Genomic DNA, 23,652 nt, shown 5'->3' with positions numbered 1-23,652 from the left:
TACAACTCCTCATATGCAGTTCCTCCACCCACCATCCATCCCTTCCATGAGAAAACAAAAAATCTTGTTACTTATATCAGTAACCAGGTTCTTCTGCCCTTTCTCTCTCTCATCTATCATCTTGGCTCCAGTATGTATCCTGTGTCCCCTTCCCCTTTGCAAAAACAAGTAACTGCAGGTCCCATATCTAGCATGTGGACCACAGTCAACTAAAGGAACAGTAAAGTGGATGACCAGAGTTGTGGGGCACCTCAATGTCACCTTCCCTTAGCATGAAGAAGCCTTGTCTGTGACTGCTGGGGGTCAGCTCCCTAACCCCACCAGCCACAGGCAACACAAGCACTCTGTTCTAGGCCTCACAGGCCCTGCTGTCACTCAACAGATTAGTGATAGGCGCACTTCAATCCTCAAGCTCTCCCTGGAGCGTCCAACCCCTGTTCCACTGGACACACGCAGTATTCACTGATACACTGCTGCCAAAGAAGTACTACGCCCCATCTTACCAGTTTAATCTCAGATCACTGCACCACTTAACTCACCGCACTTAGATTTGTTTATAGTGAAATCAAGTATAAATTTATTTAACAAAGCAAAGAGATTCAAGTAGTATTAAGTAGAAATATTGGAAACAAATGTCTATATATAAAATAAAATTATAACACACATTCTAGAGCCTAGATTAATTAACACAATACTCTCATGTCTAGTAAAGTATTGCTCACCCAAAATTCTTGCAGCACTTTACAATCAAGCTGGCTTTTACCCTTCTTTCAGGAGACAGTTTGTCTCCTAGGTGAAGGATTCAGTGCGTTTCTTTGTTCTCAAAGATATCCAGACCAGCCTTTTGTTTCTTCCAGTCAATTTCCCTTCTTTTAAGATTTTACAATCTCTCACGCAATTTTCACCTGGCTCAGTATGCAAATAGGCATGCAGCGTGAGTCATAAAATACACAAATGGCCAAACAGGGAGATATATGTCAGTTACCTCCTTCCTGAAAGGAACATCTCTCTAGTATGTCACTGTGATGTTTTGGGGTTCAATCCAGACCAGTAAGGGACTGTGTCACCACCAGCCCTGTGACCCTGAGTGAAATGCCTGCATGGAAACTTTTTTAAAACACTGTAATAGAGACTCAGATTAAATGTATATCCCATATTAAAAAAATAGAGGAACAAAAAAAAAATTCACCATAGCTAAACAACAGAGTAAAAGAGATGGTTGGAGGCAAAAATGTATTCTTTAAAAATTGGAAGTCAAATACTAGTGATGAAAATAAAAAGGACCATAAACTCTGGCAAGTCAACTGTAAAAGTATAATTAGACAGGCCAAAAAAGAATTTGAAGAGCTATTAGCAGGAGACTCAAAAGTACTGTACATCAGAAGCAGGAAGCGTGCCAAACAGTCAGTGAGCAACTGGATGATTGAGGTGCTAAAGAAGCACTCAAGGAAGACACGACCATTGCAGAGAATTTAAATGAGTTTTTTGCATTGGTCTTCACCAGGGGTTCTCAAACTGTGGGTCTGGACCCCTCAGGGGGTCATGAGGTTATTACATGCGGGGTCGCGAGCTGTCAGCCTCCACCCCAAACCCTGCTTTGACTCCAGCATTTATAATGGTGTTAAATATATTAAAAAAGTATTTTTAATTTATATGGGGGGGCACACTCAGAGGCTTGCTATGTGAAAGAGGTCACCAGTACTAAAGTTTGAGAACCACTGGTCTTCACTGTAGAGGATGAGAGGGAGATGCCCACACCTGAGCCATTCTTCTTTTTAGGTGACAAATCTGAGGAACCTTGCCAGATTAAGATGTCAATAGAGGAGGTTTTGATCAAATTAATACATTAAACAGTAATAAATTCCCAGGACCAGATGGTATTAACCCAAGAGTTCTGAAGGACCTCAAATGTGAAATTGCAGAACTACTAACTGTGGTATGTTACCTATAATTTAAAGCTAATGTGACACCAATTTTTTAAAAAGGCTCAAGAGGCAATCCTGGCAATTTCAGGCCAGTAAGTACCAGGCAAACTGGATTAACGTGTAGTAGAGAACAGAATTATCAGACATAAATTAACACGATTTGTTTGGGAAGAGTCAACACAGCTTTCGCAAAAGAAAATCATGCCTCACCAATCTTTTAGAATTCTTTGGGGGGGGTCAACAAACGTGGACAAGGGTGATTCAGTGCAGTTCTGGTCGCCTCATCTAAAAAAAAAAACATATTAGAATTGGGAAAGGTATAGATAAGGGCAACAAAAATTATTAGGGGACATGGAGCTTTCATATGAGGAGAGATTAAAAAGACTAGGACTGTTCAGCTTGGAAGAGAGATGACTAATGGGGAAATATGATAGAGGTCTATAAAATCATTAATGGTGTGGAGAAAATGAATAAGGAAGTGTTATTTAGCCCTTCACATAACACAGGAACCAGGGATTGCCCTCACCCCCTTCTGTACCCCAGCCCCCTATCCCAGCCCAGAGCCCCCTCCTGCACTCCAAACCCCTCAGCCCCACCCCCGAGCTGAGCCCCCTCCTGAACCCCAAATCCCTCATCCCAGACCCACCCCACAGCCCATACCCCCAGCCAGAACCCTCACCCCTCCACACACCCCATCCCTCTGCCCCAGCCATGAGCCCCCTCCCACACCCCAAGCCCTCATCCCTGGCCCTATCCCAGAGCCTATAACCTCAGCTGGAGTCCTCATCCCCTCCCACCCAACCCCCTGCCCCAGCACAGTGAAAATGAGCAAGGTGAGAGTGCGTGATAGAGGGAGGGGGGATGGAGTAAGTGCCGGCAGGGCCTCAGAGAAGGGGTGGGGCAGGGGTGTTTGGTTTTCTGAACTCAGCAAGTTTGCAGCCCCACTGGTTTTGTCCCAGTACTGGCCACCGGACAAACAAGCCAAAAAGACTGTGTGGCATAAAACTGGATGAGTGGCTCCCCAGGGTACAGCAAGTCAGAGCAGATGATCTAATGGTCTTTTCTGGCCTGACACCCCTATACGACCCAGCTCCCTTTCTATGCAATGCTTCCTCCTGGGGGAATTCTAAAATAAAAAAAATCATGTGCACAATATTTAAAAATTCTGCAAATGTTATTTGTCAAAATAACACCATATAATCATGCCAGTTTCAATTATTTTAGTAATTTATTTCAAAATATTGTCAGCAAAGATATCTGTAACAATACAGACACACACAAAATTTCCCCCATGAGTAGAGACTTAAAGAAACCCCTATGACAGCCTAGTTCCTGTTTCTCTGCCTCCCCAGCCCAGAGCCAGAAATTCACCCTCATACCGCCTACCCTCCTAGAGCCCAGGAATCCAGAGGGAGAAACAGTCTGATGCTGGGTTCCCGAGCTTGCAAGGAGTTTCCTGACTGTCACCCCACTCCCCTTCCTTCAGGGGGTGCTGAGAACTGCAACTGCTGGGAACCCTCCAGTTCCCTCCCCTGCTTCCGGGCTGCCCCCGTCTTCTGTTTGCCAGCTGGGCTCTACAGGGTCCAGCCGCCTCTAGCTGAACCTAACATCACTGCAGCTCATTGCCAGGGGGTGGGGAGGAAATTCTGCGCACACGGGGTTAATTTCTGCACAATTCTGCATTGCACAGTGGTGCAGTAAAGGCTCCGTTCGCCCCTGAGGCAGCACAGAGGGTACCGCTGCCCGGGAAGCTGCTGGGATCCCTGAGGCGGCGAGAGCCTGAGCAAAGCCCGCGGGCTCAGGTTCAGGCTCCGGCTGCCCGCCCCTGCCACAGCGGAGCCACGAGAACGCTGGGCCGCTCTCCGGGGCAGCCGCCAGCCGCGCCGCCCCACACAACCGCGCCCAAACCCCACCCACGTGAAGGGCTGGCGATCCGCTGACGTCACCCGGCTTTTTCTGGAGCACGCGCCTTAGCCCTCACTGCCCCCCTTCCCCCCACCTCGCACGTCACATGCCCAACGAGCGGCGGAGTCAGCGTGGCTTCGCCCCGCCCCATCCCGCTCACGTGCCCGGCGGTGGCGGGGGTGTCCTGGCGCATCACGTGGCCGGCGGGAAGCTGGAAGCGGCCGGCGCGGCATGGGCGAGTCGATCCCGCTGGGCGCCCCGGTGCCGCTGGAGCAGGCCGTGCTGGAGACGTTCTTCTCCCACCTGGGCATCTTCTCGTACGACAAGGCCAAGGACAATGTGGAGAAGGAGCGGGAGGCCAACAAGAGCGCGGGAGCCAGCTGGCTCTCCCTGCTGGCCGGGCTGGCGCACCTGGCCGCCGCCGAGAAGGCCTATCACAGCATGACCTTCCTGGGCCAGAAGCTAGGTACCCGCCGGGCTCGGGCCGCGCGGGGGCTGCGGGCGCCTCCGCCCTGGGCGCTCCTCCTGCCGCTTGGGGGGGCCCCGGCTGGCAGCGCCCCTGGGCTTTGGGGGCCTGCCCAGGGAGGGGACCGGGCCCCAGGGGCGGCCAGCGGGTGAGCTGAGCGCCCCGCCGGTGGGGGCTGCCCCGGTGCGGTGACAGTGCAGGGGGCGGTGCCGCTGCTGAAGGGAAGCCGGGGCAGCGTCCAGCCGCTCCACCTGATGCCCGAGGAGGCAAAGGTTCCCTGCTGCCGCTTGTGGCCATTGACAGCGGCATCCCCGGCTACGTGTACTGCTCGCAGAGAGGTGGTGGCTGCTTTCTAGCGGACTGTCCTAGTTACAGCCACCCCTTACCTCCTGCTGTGGAGTCTCAGCAGAAAGGCCAATGATTGACTGGTGGTTCAGACTGAACAGCTCTGTAACCTGCCAGACGTTGCCTCTTAATGTCAGAGTTGAGGATGCTAGCAGTGCACTGGGGAAAGGTTGCGCTACCTCTGTCCATGTTCAGTGTGTCCTGTACATATACTAGGATTTTGGCCTCCAGAGTTATAGTTTACAAGCATTTAAATTCATACACACAATATTGGATGATCTAATCCAGCAGTTCTCAAACTCTGGGTCAGGACCCCAAAATGGGTCGTGACCCCATTTTAATGGGGTCGCGAAGGCTGGCTTGGAGTTGCTGGGGCACAGGGCCGAAGCCTGAGCCCCACCACCCGAGGCCGAAGCCTGAATGTTTCAGCCCTGCATGTTGGGACTCAGGTTACAGGTCCCCCACCTGGAACTGAAGCCCTTGGGCTTCAGCTCTGCCTCCCTGCCTGTGTCAGTGGGGCATGTGTGGGCTCAGGCTTCAGCCCTCCCTATTGGGGTCCTGTAGTAATTTTTATTGGAATAAAAACAAAACAAAAAAGCCCCCAATGTAGGATGATACCTGTAGGGCCACCCTTGGGTATATGATAGTATGAGGGTAGAAGCAAAACATGTGAGTTGATAGTATAAGGCACAGCAATTATTCATCTGGCAACTTGACAATGTATGGCTTTTGAGACTGGGCAAAAAGTGTAAGAATCCCCACAATTAGGTACTGTGACCATGGGTCTGGCCAAACTGTGCTCAGTGCAGTGCCTAAAAGGGGTGGGACAGAGGGTTCATGTAATCTTTGCACTCATGGCCCTAGAGCAGGGATAGTCAGTAGGCAGACTGGGTCAAATCTGGACTGCCAGATGCTTTTGAACACACCCCAGAATCTTTCTTTAATTTATAATTTTTTTCTACTTCTCTGGAGTCTGGACCTTGGCTATACCCTGACCAAGAAATTTGGACCTTGACAAAAAAAAACCTGATTACCCCTGCCCTAGAGGCTAAAGTTAGAGCAGCCTCGGGGCTGCTTTAATTTACCCAGGCTGCTAACAGCCCCCCTAAAAGCTGTTACACAGATGGGCATGGCAGGAACATAAGAAGCTCTAGCAATAATCCCTCCTGCCCTCTGCTTGGTTATGCCATCTGGGGATTTCCTCTTACGTGGGGCATCCCTCATGCCCTGTTGAAGGCAGCTGATTTCCCTTTTACATCTAAAAGTGGCACACAGGGCATATTGAAGGCCAAAGATCTGTCCTATAACTCTCAAGGCACCAACTATACATACAATATGCTGGGGGCTAATTTAGCTACAACTAATCAGGAAAAAGATCTTGGAGTCATCGTGGATAGTTCTCTGAAGACATCCCCACAGTGTGCAGCAGCAGTCAAAAAAGCAAACAGGATGTTAGGAATCATTAAAAAAGGGATAGAGAATAAGACAGAGAATATCTTATTGCCCTTATATAAATCCATGGTACGCCCACATCTTGAATACTGCGTACAGATATGGTCTCCTTATCTCAAAAAAGATATACTGGCATTAGAAAAGGTTCAGAGAAGGGCAACTAAAGTTATTAGGGGTTTGGAATGGGTCCCATATGAGGAGAGATTAAAGAGGCTAGGACTTTTCAGCTTGGAAAAGAGGAGACTAAGGGGAATTTGATAGAGGTATATAAAATCATCTGTGATGTGGAGAAAGTAAATAAGGAAAAGTTATTTACTTGTTCCCATAATATACAAATAGGGGCCGCCAAATGAAATTAATGGGCAGCAGGTTTAAAACAAATAAAAGGAAGTTCTTCACACAGCACAAAGTCAACTTGTGGAACTTCTTGACTGAGGAGGTTGTGAAGGCTAGGACTATAATAGGGTTTAAAAGAGAATTGGATAAATTCATGGAGGTTAAGTCCATTAATGCCCATTAGCCAGGATGGGTAAGGAATGGTGTCCCTAGCCTCTGTTTGTCAGAGGGTGGAGATGGATGGCAGTAGAGAGATCACTTGATCATTACCTGTTAGGTTCACTCCCTCTGGGGTACCTGGCATGGACCACTGTCGGTAGACAGGATACTGGGTTAGATGGACCTTTGATCTGACCCAGTACGGTCATTCTTATGTTCTTCTCCATGCTCCCCCATGATTATGCCCCTACCATGAGATGGGGAGACCACTTATAGGCTTAAGAAGGTACCGTATTTTCCGGCGTATAAGATGGGTTTTTGGGCTAAAAAACAACCCCCAAAAATCGGGGGTCGTCTTATACGCCGGGTATAAACTCCTGACCGTGGCTGGGATTTAAAAGGCTCTGCGCTGTCCGCCGCAGCGGGCAGCGCAGAGCCCTCTGACTTCCCGCCGCGGCTAGGATTTAAAAGGCTCTGGGCTCCCCGCCGCAGCAGGCAGCGCAGAGCCTTTTACACCCCAGCCGCGGCCAGGAGTCAGAGGGCTCTGGGCTGCCCGCTGCTGCGGGGAGCCCAGAGCCTTTTAAATCCTAGCCGCGGCTGGGGTGTAAAAGGCTCTGGGCTCCCCGCCGCAGCGGGCAGCGCAGAGCCCTCTGACTCCCCGCCGCGGCTAGGATTTAAAAGGCTCTGGGCTCCCCGCCGCGGCGGGCAGCCCAGAGCCCTCTGACTTCCCCCCGCAGAAGGGTGGGGGGGTCGTCTTATACGGCAAGTATATGGCAAAACTAATTTTTTAATGAAAAAATTAGGGGGTCGTCTTATACGCCCCGTCGCCTTATACGCCGGAATATACGGTAGTTAAAATTTCATGCCCATTCGGTTCTCTGCTTGAGACTGCCAACAAGAATGCAAATTAGTGGTGGCTTTTCACTTGGATACCTGCAACTTTTGATCACCTGAGGTGGATTTGATGTGAAAAGAACCTTTTGCAATTACAAATTTCCTAAGTAGTTTTGAGGTGCAGTGTGGTTTTGAAATTCTTTTCCTAAAGTACTGTATTTGAGATATGGAGGATGAGATAATAGGAACATGATTGAGTTAAAGATTTTAATATGAAAACCATGGATATGGTCTGCTGCAATTCTGAAGTAAATATACAACTTTGTGTAACTTACTGCAAATTCTAGGGTGATGATGATGTATGTAGTCATCTGATTCTGTCCACTGTCTATATCCAGGGGAAAGTGCTGTATGATGCTGTTCTAAAATAGTGCAAAAATCATAAGCCCAGTCCTTAGGATTTCACACAACTGTCACATCTTTCACTCAAATGCGGTGTGTTCAAAAATATAACACCAGCTCTGCAAATAGTTTAAACTCAACAGCCACCAAAGTAGCCTGGTCTGTTTCTCTAAAAGAGAATGGGATAATGGTATCTCTATTGACTTTGCTGATATTCTTTCTTACACTAAAACAGATTTTAAAGTTCTAGGCTTTGTGGCTGAACATGCACATGGGCGCTCTCTTTAACACCATTGGTGCATGAGAGGCATTTTAAGAAAACAGTTCTGTTTCGTCTATCAGCATCTATAATCAGCAATATGAGTAATTGTATGACCAAAAACTGCTCAGTCATATCCAATGCCACAAGTTTGTTACGTAGGTTTGTAATTTAAAATGTAAGCAAGATAACTTGTTACTACTCAGGCTAATATGTCATACCTGCTGACATCAGACACCAGGCTAAATTGACTTTGGCTAATCAGGTATCATTTGTTCAAACGGCTTGTTGTGGACTTTGGGGGCCAGCAGAGACAGAGTTTTCATTTTGTTTCTCTGGTGTTTGAAAAATTCTCTGTCAAGTTTGCAGTTGCAAAGTATTTGACAACTTGAGGTCCCGAATGAAACATTTTCAATATCTGCATAAAATCTAATCTTTGAAGTAGTGTTTTTAAAATATATATTATTTGTGTTACATGGATTTTCCTTAACATGTTAACATATCTTTCAGCCTAAAAAATGAAGGGAATTCCATTTTAAGGCTTGCACACTGTGAACTTAAAATTCACGACTTCTGTTCCCAGAATGAATCAGATTGGAACAAAGGTGCTGATCCTGCAATGTTCCACCCGAGCATTGGTTTAGCCCCAGTAGATTCACCTGCAAGATGGGGGGGCCTAAGTGCTCTGTGAATGTTGACTCTTTTGCCTTCTGTGTTGAGCCTGCTCTCTGCTGAGCGTTTCTGCTGTTTTTGCCTGGTTCAGTGAACTGACATGATAGCAAGCTGCAGATGTAAGTGGAAGTAATGCATATAGTCAGTGAGTAAGATTTTATCCAGATTTATGGTTGGAATCTTACTTGTAAAAGAGGGGAGAGAGGTTTGCAGTGTCACTACATAATGTTACATGACCTGTGGTGGAGTCTGTCCTCATAATGTAATGCAGCATCTTAAAAGTGGCCTGCAAAGTTTGGGTTTTTTTTTTTTAATTTTTTTTTTTTTAAAAGAAAGTCTGCCCTTTTTTGCTGCTTAATTTTTTGCATGTAATACATTATTATGTTGGAAAGATGTTATTTAGATTGTAAAATTAAGCCCTCTGAAGTTAGGAAATGAGAATTTAAGTTGCTTATGCAACCTTATTTTGGCCCCCTTGTACTTTGACAGTCTTTAATTACAAAACTAGATACTATATTTTTCACAGGATTTATTCTGCAGTTGTGTATTCTCTACTTCTGCTTTGATGGCAACCTGGGCCAAGATTTAGAATGTTCATGTTCACCTTGTTGCTGTGGCACATTGCTTGAATTGTCAGCAAGAATTTGGCAACAGAAGGGAAATGGCAATTTTAAAAAGTTTATCTCTCTTCTAACCCTGAATGGAATTTCATGGGACAAAGAAAAGGTGCTTCTCTAGCTTCAGAACTTACTGCCTGCCAAATTTCAAAGTCCTGCTGCAGACAATGAAAGTGTTAATTTTTTTTTTTTTTTTAAAAAGGTCCCAAGAATCTTTTTTAGAATGGAGTATGCTTAACATCCAAAATACAGTTTATTAGTAAGGCTAAGATTTTGTTATGGATATTTTTAGTAAATGTCACGGACAATAATGAAAAAATAATGAAAAATTAACAGAAGCCTGTGACCTGTCCCTGATGTTTACTAAAAATATCCATGGTAAAATGAGGAGCCTGGGCAGCTGCGGGTGGGCTGGGAGCTCCAGGGTCCCCCCATGCTGAACTCCGGGGGTCCCCCGGGAGCGGTGGGGGACCCTGCAGTTCCCAGCCGGGGCTGGCTGAAGTCACCGAGGTCTTTGGAAGTCACGGAATCTAAAGGAACTAAAATTCCCTTCCCCTTTCAACTCTATATTTAATTTCACTAGTTCTCCAGTCACTATAGAATGGATAAAAGTAGATAAGACCTAAATTTATAATGTAAAAATTAAACTGTAAAGGCTTAACAAAATGTTCAGGCTCCCTTTATTACCTCATAAAGAAGCAAAGAGAGCACAGGCTCAACAGTTTTTTCTTTTAGCAGGTCACTTTTAAAACATTTTACTTTACTTCAAAACAGGTTAAATATCATGGGAAGGTAGTTGGTGTGGGCATATAATGACATCCAACAATACAACAGGGGAGGCTTGTGATTGATAAACAGCTTAGTAGGACAACAGTCTTTTTGCTCTCTGTTTCACCCCAAGTTATCTCTTGGGCCCTAGCATCTTGTCATCCATACATAGTACATTTTCTTTCTGCTCCATTCATGCTGGTAGCGGCTCTTTGTTGCAGCATCGAGTTGTTATGAAACAAGGACACCTCTGCAGCAGATCCATGCATCTGTTTAGTAATACAGGTGGCCTTCAGTGGAGGTTATTAATTAGAGCTAGTGAAATGGTGCCTTCATGCAGTCCATTCCTGGCATCTAATGAAGTATCTTTACTTTTTTTTTATTGGTTCTTTTAAATCGCAAGTGGTGTCAAGCAGCTGTTCGAAAATACAAGCCCACATTCCCCTTGTTCTCAATAATTTAAGATGTACTTGTTTGCATTTTGTCTTGTTATGGAACAACCTGCCATGCAGTCCTCTGAAGTATGTGGGTATTGTTTCCCTCTGGGATTTTGATTTGCAGTTGGGTTGTTCGGGGAGTTGAAAACTTCTGGTATATATACAATTGTATGGTTCACATTTAAGTTCTGTCTTACAAATTTTAAATGTTTAATTTTTTAAAGGGCATTGTCACATTAAAAGGTCTAGTGTTATTAATAGTATCATAGATTATTAAAATTGTGCCGTGACTCGTGTGTCTAGTCTCCAGAGAAAGGAGTGTTTCCAGGTCACAGCTGATATGTTAGCAAGGCTAGGTGAGAACTTACTTATATTGTGACCTTCCTGAAAATTGGAGATGGGTGGGAGGCAGGCAGCAGAGAGCAAAGTCTTACATCAGTCCCTTGTTGAAAAATGAATTTCAACAAGCATGAATTATCCCAGTCACTGAACAAAATTGTGTGTAGTGCCTATGCAAATGCTTATTCCCAATGTACTTATCTGAAAGGTATTCTGTGAGTGGAAAAATACCTCAGGGAAATGTCTTAATGTAGACATTTAGGAGCACCTAGCTGAAAGGAGGCATGGTTGCTCACCATTTCCCAGTATTGTTGTCTATCTTTGCCATCCCTGGGTTTTGGTAATACATCCATATTTATCTGAACAGGTGGTCAGTCATTCTTCAGCCGAAAGGACTCCATCCGAACCATCTACACATCTCTGCACAATGAGCTGAAGAAGGTGGTGGCGACGGGTCGCAATGCACTAGGAGGAACAGCTCCTCACTTGGAAGAGCTGCTTTCTCACCTGTCTGAACAGCTCTGTTTTTTTGTTCAGGCTCGGATGGAAATTGCTGACTTCTATGAAAAAATGTTCACCCTCAGCACCCAAAAGTTCATTAACTCTGAGGAACTCGTAAACATTTTGGAATCCATCCTAAAGAAATACAGCTCAAGGTGAATTCTTGTTTGTTAGAATTAAATACTCAAATGTGTCATGATGTTCTATTCAGTACTGTAAATGAGGATGAGGTCTAAGCAAGTCCTCTCCAGCAAGTATAATAATTTTGCTGTCCTATGCTTTTGTTAAGCAGCACAGTCCTCCACCTGAGTTCATGCATTAAACAAATGTGACATGAGTAACACAGCATTTCTCCACTACTCAAAACATGACCCTTCTTGCAAGAAAATGTGAAGATACTTTAGCTCATCATGGTCACAGAATTGTCTTCTCAGTCATTTCCTGCACTCAGCAAATAGGAAGAGTTGTGTTAATTATAGGCAGTGAAGGGAGTTTTGCAGCAGCAGTGTTTCATGTGAAAAATGTATGTTAAATTTAAAGTGGACTTAAGTTTACGAGGATGAACATAGAGTTAGTGTAGAAATAAGATACAAATACTTGCATCTGAGCAGTTTTGTTTTAGACTGGAAAATGTGCCCCTTACCTAGACTCCAGAAGCATATGTAGAGATTAAAATAATGTGTAGTTTATCTACAGGTAAATTAAAATCTCACTACAGGATATATTTCTTTATGAATACCATTGTTGCCACTCTGGAAACACTTTACACCATACCCTGAAGTCAACTTGAGATTTACTGGACCAACAGGGCAGCAAGTACCAGAGTTTCTATGCCCTCTAGCTGCAAACTGTAGATGATCAAATTTATGGATGATAGCAGGAGCCCCCAACCTGATCACAGCTGATACAAAGGTCCATACAAAGAGAGGCTGTTTCTTAATTATCTAAAACATAGAAGCCTTTACACTGATAGTGATTTTGAAATGTACTGTGGGATAAAATTTAAAAGAGGATGACTTAGTATATAGAATAAAACAATGACAATTGTTTTAAAATAGTCAGCTGTTGTAGACAATCTTTGAAAGCTAACAAAAAATGTTCAGTTTACTTTCTCCTCTAGGTAACAATCACATTCTCATCAGAAAGACATTTGAGGGGTTCCTATGCCTGGAAGCTAAAGTAGATTTTAAACTGACACATGCTTTAGGAAGAATCAACATAATTATCAGTACTGCCTTAAAACATTCCAGATCTAGGCACTGCAGTTTAATAATTTACCATTTCAATGTAACTTCTGCAGACTCAGCTCTTGTTGGCTACCAGTGCAAATGCTTAGATAAAAAAGACACTAATAACATATTGTAAGAAACATAGGCAGAATCACTTTGGAACTGGTGGAAGCTTAGAACATTAAAGGGACAATGCACATTAAAAATTGCATGTTTCAGAAACTTTTCCCTCTTAGTGCTTTTAGCATTATCTAAGACTGGAGAAAAATATCTTTCTGTTTCCATTTGGTTTATGCTGTGTGCTTGACAGCACTTGTGTAGCCTGTTTCACAAGTCATTGGAAGAGCAAAACATGCTAAGAAATGTAAAATGACCAAAATTGGCAGAGATTGTGAGTAATACCTGGAAACTTCAAACTTTTTAAAATAGATTTCATGTTCTTGTCACTAGTCTTATAACTTTTTAATGTATTTTTTCATCCTTTCTGTTCTTTAGATCTGAGATGGCTGCCAGAGATAGTAGCTCAGGGCTTGGCTACACTTGAGAGCGCTGGTGGAGGCTTTCCAGCGCTGCAACTTAGTAACTGTCCACACCTGCAAGGCACATCCAGCGCTGCAACTCCCTGGCTGCAGCGCTGGCTGAACACCTGGTCTGCTTGGGGTGTAGCGAGTGCAGCGCTGGTGATCCAGCGCTGCTCAAGTGTGGACACACACCGGCGCTGTTATTGGCCTCCAGGGTATTAGCAGATATCCCAGAATGCTTTTAACTAAATTACTCTTTGTTTTGTTATGCAGCCTCTTTGTTTTGTTGTGAACTCGGAGCTCCGGTGCTCGGGAGCTGCTTATCTAAAAAACAAACACAGCTCCTGTTTGCTGTGATCAATCTGTACCTGACTGTGAACAATCAAATGAGATAACCCCTGTGAATGAGGCAGGCAGGGAGTGAGTGTTTGCTTGAGGAGAGAAACTGTGGGGGGGCGGGGGGGAGAAAGAGAGTCCGTTGGATGCAGGCTGTTTGCAGTTAAGAGTTAAGAGTAAGGGGTCGGGAACATTTTCTGATTTTGCAAGGCAGGAAGCTAACACACAGTGTTGGCTCCAAAAATCCACTCACTCTCTCTCCCCCGCTCCCTGTCACACTACACCCCACCCCACCCCCCTCTTTTGAAAAGCACGTTGCTGTCACTTGAACGCTGGGATAGCTGCCCATAATGCATCACTCCCAACAGCACTGCAAATGCTGCAAATGTGGCCACACACCAGCGCTGGTAGCTGAGAGTGTGGCCACACACCAGCGCTGTTCCTACACAGCTGGATGACCAGCGCTGTAAACTCCCAGCGCTGCATCTCTCAAGTGTAGCCAAGCCCTCAGATCCTGCTCTGGATTAGATGGCTGCCTCTATGACGGAGGAATCCAAAAGTGACATAGAGTCAATGTAGTGGCTTCTGTGCCAAAAGGGGGTGTAGCCAGGGCTTCCTTCAACTCTGGCATTTCTCAGTTGCCAGAGCAATCTCTGCAGGCTACTGCCAGCAAGTGTAGACTAGAGCAGTTTTCACATTGCTCTAATATATGATAGGGACTGATCAGGTGCAATCTCAGAATTGGGGGAGTGTAATAAAGCCACCTTTGTGCCATCTCTTCTCCTTGTCCCCTTCCTGGGAGTATGTGAATCTTCTTCATCTGCATCTCAAAATCTGGGCCATTATTAGTTATTTGATTCGTAGGTTTTTAAGGCCAGAAAGGACCACTATGATCATCTCATCTGACCTCACTGTCTTTCCTTCCTTCATTTGATTTACTTGGAAAATTAAATATGTATATGGATATAAAAAATGGAGCAAAGTGGTATGCTGTTTGGAGTGGCTCATGACCATGAGTGCCAACCTCCAGGCAGACTGTCAAGAAGCAGGGCAGAGACCCCAAACTAGTTGTATGTTCGGCAATTAGATTTCACCAATCCAGTAACAAGTGTGAACTCCTGAAGCACTATAACAGTCTTACCACGAAGTCTCAGACAATCGCCTGGGGCATTCCAGTCTCTCTTGCTACCCAGGCAAGCTGGATTTAATGATAGTTGGTTGCTATACACCAAAGATCAGAAAAGACTCAGATTGTTTCTAGTCCCAAGAGATCAGTGACTTACCCCAGGTCAGTTTGTACCTTAGCTCTCACTCCAAATATCACTCTTGTGGCCAAGTCTATAGTAAACTGTCTAAGGATTTATTAACTAAGAAAAGAAATGAGTTACTACAAGGTTAAAGTGGGCAAGCGTGTATACACAAATGAGTTAGTTTATGGTTCCAAAAGGAACAGGAGTACTTGTGGCACCTTAGAGACTAACAAATTTATTTGACCATAAGCTTTCGTGGGCTACAGCCCACTTCATCGGATGCATGCAGTGGAAAATACAGTAGGAAGATATATACACACACACAGAGAACATGAAACAATGGGTGTTACCATACACACTATAAGGAGAGTGATCAGTTAAGGTGAGCTATTATCAGCAGGAGAGAAAAAACTGTTTGTAGTGGTAATGAAAATGGCCCATTTCCAGCAACTGACAAGAAGATGTGAGGAACTGTGGTGGTGGTGAGGGGGGGAAACATGGGAAATAGTTTTACTTTGTGTAATGGCCCATCCACTCCCAGTCTTGATTCAAGCCTAATTTAATGGTGTCCAATTTGCAATGTGCAACATCCATCACACTTTTTTTAAAAAATGTTTTGTTTTCTAGATTTCACCATCCAATCCTCAGCTCTGAATGTCTTTTAGGGCTAACCCTTGGGATCTCTGCTTCCATTTCTTAGCTCCAGCCCTGTGAGAGTCCGGACAGCAAAACAGAGATGAAAAATTTTCTTATCAGCTGCTTTGATTTCCTTCTTCCAGAATTCAAGCTGAGGGGATGAGCCCTTTTGCACATAGCCTTTTCATGGCTGTGAAGGAGCAATTAAAGTCTTTGTATTGTGATGTCCCTCAATGGCCCATTTAGTTTTGATAGTTTTCAGAGTAGCAGCCGTGTTAGTCTGTATCCACAAAAAGAACAGGAGTACTTGTGGTACCTTAGAGACTAACCAGTTTATTTGAGCATAAGCTTTCGTGGGCTATAGCCCACTTCATCGGATGCATAGAATGGAACATATAGCAAGGACACCCACACCCACCCACCCTTGAAAATATGGGTGTAGCCCTACCAACTCTGAGGCTAATTAATAAAGATGAGCAATTATCAGCAGAAGAGAAAAACCTTTTGTAGTGAGAATCAAGATAGCCCACTTAAGACAGTTTGACAAGAAGCTGTGAGGATACTTAACATGGGGAAATAGATTCAATGTGTGTAATGGCTCAGCCATTCCCAGTCTCTATTCAAACCTAAGTTGATGGTGTCTAATTTGCATATTAATTCAAGTTCAGCAGTTTCTTGTTGGAGTCTGTTTTTGAAGCTTTTCTGTTGCAAGACTGCCACCTTTAGGTCTGTTACTGAGTGACCAGAGAGGTTGAAGTGTTCTCCTACTGGTTTTGAATGTTATGATTTGATAGGCCTTCTTGATAGGCAGGAGTAGATTCCTCCTGGCTGGGTTCATGGTTTCAGAGCAAACATTTTTTTAAAGTTACAAAGTAAAAAGTTAAATATTGCCTTGTGACAACTAGGTGTTGTAAGCAGTTCACAGTTCTTAATACACAGGCTGAATTCTCTGCTCAGTCTGGGACCAGTCTCCCCATTTCAAAGTCTTCCAAACATTCTTGTTGCCTTCAGTGTAGATGGGGGAGGCGAGAGGTGACGTCATTGCCCCTCATTTTATACTCTCTACCTAGTGCTGGAAAGGTAATTGCTGTGTCACAGGGGTTAGACAGCCCCCATAGTGTATGGTCTCTCACAGGAAACTCCGAAAGGGGTCCACTGGGAAGTAAATTGTTCTTAATTAGCCATCTACACATGGCAGGCTAGTCCTGATGTAAATCTATTTTGGGGGTGTTAGTTGCTCCTTTGTTGCCACAGAAAAGCTAGCTTGTGGGCATCTCCCAAACTCACATATTGCAATAACTAGCATATAGCTTAACTTCACATACAATGGTAATACATACAATTGAACAGGATAGTAATGTTCAACAGATTTTTCAAATGATACCCTACAAGGCATATTTAGTATAAAACATATAACAGTAATAAATATGTGGGTACAAGGTGTTATTTTGAGGTACAGTGTCGGTGTTCTACTAGAATATTGTAAAAATCCTGTCCGTTTTATGCAATGTTATGCTTCAAGACATTTCTGTGTTATGAGACTTAATTAAAGCAGATGTTCTTGGCATATAACTGTCCATTTATTCTGCAGTCAGCATACTTTCAAGCTTTCAGTAGAGGCTGATGTGTATTTTTGGATTAAAACAGTTTAACGAATCCTGCTATGTCGTGAGACATGAAAAGATCACTATGAGGCATGAAGCAAAGTGGGAGTTGGGAGCTGCACATCATAATGTTAATCCACAAGACTTGGCAGAACTGCATTTACATGAATATTTTAGCTGCTTTTAATGATAAATAACCTTCATAGGTCAATATCGCTATAAGAAGTGTTCAAATGCTTGATGGTCTAAGTATAGCACATTTTGAGACTGTTTAGAAGGAATAGGGTTTCAGAAGAATGAATTTGCTTAATAGACAGGACAGTATTCTTTTTTTATGCTAACAGACAGCAGATCAGTGAAAATAAATACATAATGCTGTACGTGGTGGAATATTCATATTAATCAGCACACTCATTTTCTCAGAGAACTGTTCTAATAGACCTGTGGGTCCCCACATCTGAAATAGCCAGTAAACCCTGGATCTTTGCTGCAGTAGAAAGCCAAAATGTGTGTTAATATAAAGCATTAATGTTGGGTAAATTGTCTAATTTATCTTCAGAGCAGTGTTCATCATGTGATCTGCCAGATTTCTTTCAAAATAACTGCCCGCCCCCAGCTAGAAAGGATGTATTAATGCCACACAATCAACTGCTGATAGCTACTTTAACACTGTTCTATAATGTCAGACACCGTTCTCAGGTTTTTGTCTCAGACTGTCAGTGTTAATATGCACTAGAGAGATGAGTTATACTGGTTCCTGTTTCCCTTAAAGATACCTGCCAAAAGTTTGGGGTGAGGGGAAATGTGCTTTTTTGCTGTTTTAAGATGACTTAAATGAGGCCTGGCCAGCTTAAATCTACCTTTTAATTTCTTTTCCCTTAAAAATATAAGGAATATTACATCTTGTCTTTCCTGTTTTTGCTTAGTGGCCCATAAAAGCTAATTGGGAGCATTCTCAGCCCTTACTTGAAGGAGTCAGCATGTTATACCTTGTTCAGGAAAAACAGGATAGACAAGTTCTGAATTAATCCTCTCAGAAAAAAAATAAGAATCCAAACCACACAGACTTCTATGTATCAAACAGGAGCAAACAAGGGGGACACACCCATTTCCCCCTTCTGTTGTTATAACAGGGAAAGAGAAATGCGTTCTCTCTTACTTTCATTAGATAGAACTAAATTTATTTTTTTATTTTAGAAAGAATATAAACCCCTATGCTTCAGGACATAAATTAACCACTTATTTTGAGGGGTTAGGAAAAAACTTTCCATGTGGGTATATTTTTCAATAATTTCCCATTAGGGGTTTCTTGCCACTTCCTTTGAAGTATCTGGTACTGGCCACCATCAGAGAGAGAATATCACACCAGTGAGGCCACTGGTCTGATCCAGTAAAGCAATTTCTGTGTGACAGCACAACACATTTTATGTGATATGGTACAGTATATTAGATCTTGTATGCAATTCCCATCTTGACTCAAAACCAAGATCACATTACTGTATCAGTGAAGATACAGTGGTGTACTCTGCTAGTTTCACTTGCTGCCTTAGGACTCTTGCAGCACCATCAGTGTTCATGATGGTCTGGGAAATTCCACCAGAACAACTAATGCATACCATCTTGGATAGGCTCCCGATGAGAAACTTCCTGTGGTAATTTGAGATTTACTTTTGAATAGGAAAATTGCATGTAAACATTGTACCTATTCAAAATGAGGATTTAAGTGCTGGGATTGGGGGAGATATCTGCTTAGGAGCAAATCCAGTGGTGGTTGGAATTCTTTTGCAGTGCCTGTTAGACCAGTCACAGATGTTGCACATACGGCTATGTTTTTGAAGGGATATTCTATAATACATGAGTTTCCACTTCTACCTAAAGTAAGTTCCAAACATACATGTTTGTTACGTGACTGGAAATTGAGTTTCTGTACATGTCACACATGCAAGAGCATGGAGCTGCTATGCTTCCTCTAAATAAGAGGCATATTAAAAATTCAGTTAATTTAAGAAAAGTGAGAGGTTCATTCTCTAATTTCCTGTGTCCTATCTCACCCAGGCCTGCTCTGACATGGCAGGACCCCTCTTGTGCATAAAACGTGTAATGGCACTCAGACTAAGAGCTTTGTTTTTTTTTTCTTCAACTTCTGCTGTATAAGTGAAGGGATGATCTTGTCCTCAAATTTCTGGTGTCTGATGGATTCAGCCATGATAGCAGCTCCAGTGTGATGTTGGTCAGACCTCCATCAGACCTTGCCTCTCAGCTGCTGTGATTTAAAGTTTGAGAGCAGATTTGGCAGCAGATACAGTCAATTATGGTTTTATTTACCAATTCCCCCTATTCAGACTCTGCTGTTCCTATTTGATTGTGAGGAAACAAGTGACTATGAGGAAGCCTACTTGGACAACGATCGTGCAATTTTGGGTGTGTTAGTTGCTTTGACAGAGGTGTCTGGGTAACTAGACCATAACCATCAAAAAGTGTCTTATTGCCAGTAGTTATGGAATATTAAAATAGCAGTTGGTTTTTTTTTTAAAGTTCAGTATCCTAGTGGTTGGAAAGGGAAGTGGCATTGGTGTTGGAACGTATCAAATTCTTTCCATTGATACACACATTTGTATCATTTGGTTTTATCAGGTATGAAGAGATGCTACATTTTTAATTTAAAATATTTATGCAAAAACAATGTTAAAAGTCATGCTTTTTAAACTAATCAGCATAGAATTCTTCTGCCTACACTTTCTGTTTGACTTTCAGTGATGTTTTGCCTGCGAGTTGGTGTACTAGTGAATATAACACTTTTGCTGTCATGTGCAACATCCATCACACTTTTTTTTAAAAATGTTTTGTTTTCTAGATTTCACCATCCAATCCTCAGTCCTCTTGAAAGCAGCTTCCAGCTGGAAGTGGATGTGCTTGCACATCTTTTAAAGGCTCAGGCTCAGATCTCAGAGTGGAAGTTTCTCCCATCCCTAGTCAACTTGCACAGTGCTCATACAAAGCTGCAGACGTGGGGCCAAATTTTTGAGAAACAGCGAGAGACCAAGAAACATCTGTTTGGAGGGCAGTCTCAGAAGGCCGTACAACCGCCACACCTTTTCCTCTGGCTGCTGAAACTCAAAAACATTCTCCTTGCCAAGTTTAGTTTTTACTTTCATGAGGCCCTCAGTCGACAAACAACTGCATCCGAAATGAAAACGTTGACTGCTAAAACTAACCCTGATTATTTTGGGAAAATTTCCAGCTTCATCAGGAAATATGATGCGGTTAATGTTTCTCTTATCTTTGACAACCGTGGGTCAGAGAGCTTCCAGGGACATGGCTACCATCATCCCCACTCTTACAGGGAAGCCCCAAAGGGGGTGGATCAGTACCCAGCTGTGGTCTCTCTGCCCAGTGACAGGCCTGTAATGCACTGGCCCAATGTAATCATGATTATGACTGACAGAACCGCTGACCTCAACAGTTTGGACAAGGTTGTTCACTTCTATGATGACAAAGTCCAAAGCACGTACTTTCTGACACGCCCTGAACCTCATTTTACCATTGTAGTTATTTTTGAGGCTAAGAAATCAGAGAGGGACTCGCATTTCATCTCTTTTCTCAATGAAATCTCACATTCCCTCAAGAACTCCAAAGCTTTTGCAGGCCTAAAGCCAGGATCCAAAGGATAAAATAAATATTGAGTTGCAGATTGCAAGGCCATACATTAGACTGGAAAAAATAAATATTCTCGCTTTCAAGGAGTACATTCATTCACAATTCTCAGAGTTTGTTTAAAAAGGAAGCGTTATTTTAATATTTGTTGTGAATGCTTTTTTAGCTAATGAAAACACTTGAATAAAAATATAGAAAGAATTTTCTAGGCTGTGCACATGGGAATGACTTAGCTGTGGTGCACTAAAATAGCTGAGGTATTTTTTTTGCATGGTGCTCTATTCACAGTATGAATTAATATTTTTCAGTCCATGACATTTTGTCCTTAACTAAGTGGAATGTATGCACTTTATATTATGCTGATCATTGACTATAACTTATGCAGAATTTATTGAAACTTGGTTAGAATGATTAAATTGTCTTTTCAGGACACACTGCTGTTACACTAACTATCAGGAACTATAATGGAATCTTATTTCTTAACAATGATACTCATTGGGGATTATTGGGAACTTGCAGCTCTTCACGCAAACAACTGCAATAAAGTCAACACATCATAAAATGTGCTCTTATTTTGGTAACTAATATGTCACTATACAAAAACTTGAAAAATAAGTCTTAGCAATGAGGCTTTTCTTTGAGATTGGCTTTTAAATCCCCACTAAACTAGGGAGAGAATGCCAGTATCGTGAACTATAAAGTGTGCAGATTAGCCATAATTCTACAGGATATAGAAGCAAAAAAGTCAAATCTGCAGCACAAGCATAGAGTGCAATGTCCACATGATTACAGCTTATAAAGTACACTGGTAATGTCAAAACTACGGGATGCTAGGTTTTAAATTTCTGCTTATGGAATAAAATTGAAGATGATAGCTTCAATTTGTGCCGATACTTTAGTATTCACAGGTAGTTTGTGTTTTTTCCACAAGATTATTTCAAAGCCCTTATATTTCCTTCGTCCATTTGCCTTTCTGATGACAATGCAATAGAAAAATCCAAACCAAAAACTAAAGTCATGTATTTACGCTCTTACAATTAGACTAAGGCTGCACTATTGTTGGTTTTCATAGCTATTTTTTCTTTAGTACATCTTCAGTTTTGCTTTCTGTTCAGATATCATTACTAACATTTTTAAATAACTTTCCAGTTAAGACAAAAGCCAAAATTGTTTTGGTACTAGGATCTAAGACCTTCTACAACACTTGCAGTGCAGTTTATCGAGTTTTGAAATATCTCCCTCCCACTTTACTTTTTTTTTTAGTTTAAAAAAAGACAGTTCCTCTCTCAACTTTTTAAAGTCATTGTGCTAGATGAGTGCTCTCTATTTCCTGTCCAATTATTATTTTAAAAAAATAATTTGTCTGTACTTGTGGCCTTCTTATAATGGGTGATTCTATCTCCCTTATGATTAGTACCTTACCCCCACAAGCACTTTCACTGGAAAACAAGTGGGACTAATCATAAAGTGTGAGGTGAGTAAGGTTGAACCGTAATGGATGCACTTCATAGATGGTAAGGAGATGTAATAAGCACATCATCAGATTTACTTTATATGTAAAGTAGGTCATTTAAGCCAAAATTTTGGTTGCCCCATTCCATTAAGACTTGCACAACTCCAGCCTCATATGATAAGCATAAAGAACAGGAGTATTTGTGGCACCTTAAAGACTAACACATTTATTTTAGCATGAGCTTTCGTGAGCTGCAGCTCACTTCTTCGGATGCATAGAATGGAACACACAGACAGGAGAAATTTATACATATAGAGAACATGAAAAGGTGGAAGTATGCATACCAACAGGAAGAATCTAATCAATTGAGATGAGCTAGTGAAAGCAACTACAGAAAATCTAAAGAGCAGATGAAGTTTTCATTTTCTTCTTTGTAAGAATAGTGCACTTACCTTTCCCCCTTGATGCATATATAATTTTTCTTAGCCTCCATGGCAGTTGCATGCATATATTGAGGAGAAAATATACAATGTGATTTGCTTCCCTATAAAATATTAAATAGAGCTGTCCAAACTTCATTAGAATTATATGCAAATGTCATACTTCTATTGTAAGTGCTTCAACATATTGTCCATCTAGCTGAGAAAATTTGTATTCCATCTACGCTAGTCCTAAATTAGCAATGGTAACACAGGTTATGATTGGAAAGACTATTGCTTGCCACTGGAAAGTGCTAGAATGTGAAAATATGCAAGGTGGGACATGGCCAGCACCTAACTTTGCTATGTTACAGTTTCCAAATCATGCTGTCTTTTAACAGGGTGGAATGTTGCTCTTGCTTCAGGGACCCAGCTCCTTGTCCTTAAAGGTATTTAGGCTCCTAATTTCCATTTAAACTAATAGGAGTTAGGTGCCTCAGTACTTTTAAGATTCTGGGCCTCAATGGGGGGATGATGCCTGTGTTTTTCCTCTTTTAGACAGACCATTTTAACAACCCAACCCCCGCTCTGCAAATCCCAAAACAAACAACTGTAATCAGTGAATGCTCCAGCCCTGTCTCTTTAGCCTTCATATGAGCAAAGGTGCTGTCATCAGCAGTGGCCTCATCCTTCATGAGTTGTTGCACAAACCCTTTCTGCCACTTTTACCCCGATAGCAACTGAGGCTTTGGTGGAGGGGTGTGGGTGTAAATACCTTCTCTGCTGGTGTTTGGGAGGCAGAGAGCAGCAGTCTGAGCTGTGCCTGCACAGGTCATGGAGAGAGAGGCAACGGACAGACCTACTGTTCATAGGGAGCAGAGCAGCAGCTGCCAGCAGAGTTGCTGAGTTTGGCTAGCAAGTCCACCTGTGCTTTTCTCCCTACAGGGCTGTCTGTTCAATAGCACCTGTGGTGGAGTAGTGGGACCTGCTGCATTCACCAGCTCACCCTCTGCTGGCTCTGAGGGAAGCTAAAGGCTCTGAGGCCTTCCTGTGCTGTAAAAAGCCCCTTAGAGTCATGTTGCTGCTTCCTACCTGCATTCATGGTGGCTTATTGGAAGGGTGAGCAGTTATAG

At 42.9% G+C, this 23,652-nt stretch overlaps 1 protein-coding gene across 3 annotated transcripts; it reads left to right on the top strand.

Annotated features, from left to right (window-relative positions):
* Window positions 1-4,019: 4,019 nt before the first annotated feature.
* KICS2 (KICSTOR subunit 2) lies at window positions 4,020-20,848 on the top strand. 3 transcript variants are annotated; one of them, XM_045007352.1, is made up of 4 exons: window positions 4,020-4,296; window positions 11,284-11,357; window positions 11,454-11,572; window positions 19,848-20,848. In XM_045007352.1, exons 1-4 carry the CDS (start codon window positions 4,062-4,064, stop codon window positions 20,662-20,664), a joined length of 1,245 nt encoding a protein of 414 aa, XP_044863287.1. In that variant the 5' UTR covers window positions 4,020-4,061; the 3' UTR covers window positions 20,665-20,848. The 3 variants fall into 3 exon arrangements, with proteins under 3 accessions (XP_044863287.1, XP_044863224.1, XP_044863149.1); XM_045007289.1 differs by having other exon boundaries at window positions 11,436-11,572; XM_045007214.1 differs by having other exon boundaries at window positions 11,284-11,572.
* Window positions 20,849-23,652: the final 2,804 nt, after the last annotated feature.

This window comes from Mauremys mutica, chromosome 1, assembly GCF_020497125.1.
Source record: "Mauremys mutica isolate MM-2020 ecotype Southern chromosome 1, ASM2049712v1, whole genome shotgun sequence".
Taxonomy (NCBI): domain Eukaryota; kingdom Metazoa; phylum Chordata; order Testudines; family Geoemydidae; genus Mauremys; species Mauremys mutica.
Note: the sequence above shows the minus strand (reverse complement) of the source record. Positions and strands in the feature narration are given on the sequence as shown.

Excerpts from the sequence above, each read along its gene's own strand:
- KICS2 (XM_045007214.1), top strand. The coding sequence starts at position 4,062 with ATGGGCGAGTCGATCCCGCTGGGCGCCCCGGTGCCGCTGGAGCAGGCC. Across the intron at positions 4,297-11,283 it reads CTTCCTGGGCCAGAAGCTAG|GTGGTCAGTCATTCTTCAGC; the intron begins GTACCCGCCGGG and ends TTATCTGAACAG. Across the intron at positions 11,573-19,847 it reads CTAAAGAAATACAGCTCAAG|ATTTCACCATCCAATCCTCA; the intron begins GTGAATTCTTGT and ends TTTGTTTTCTAG.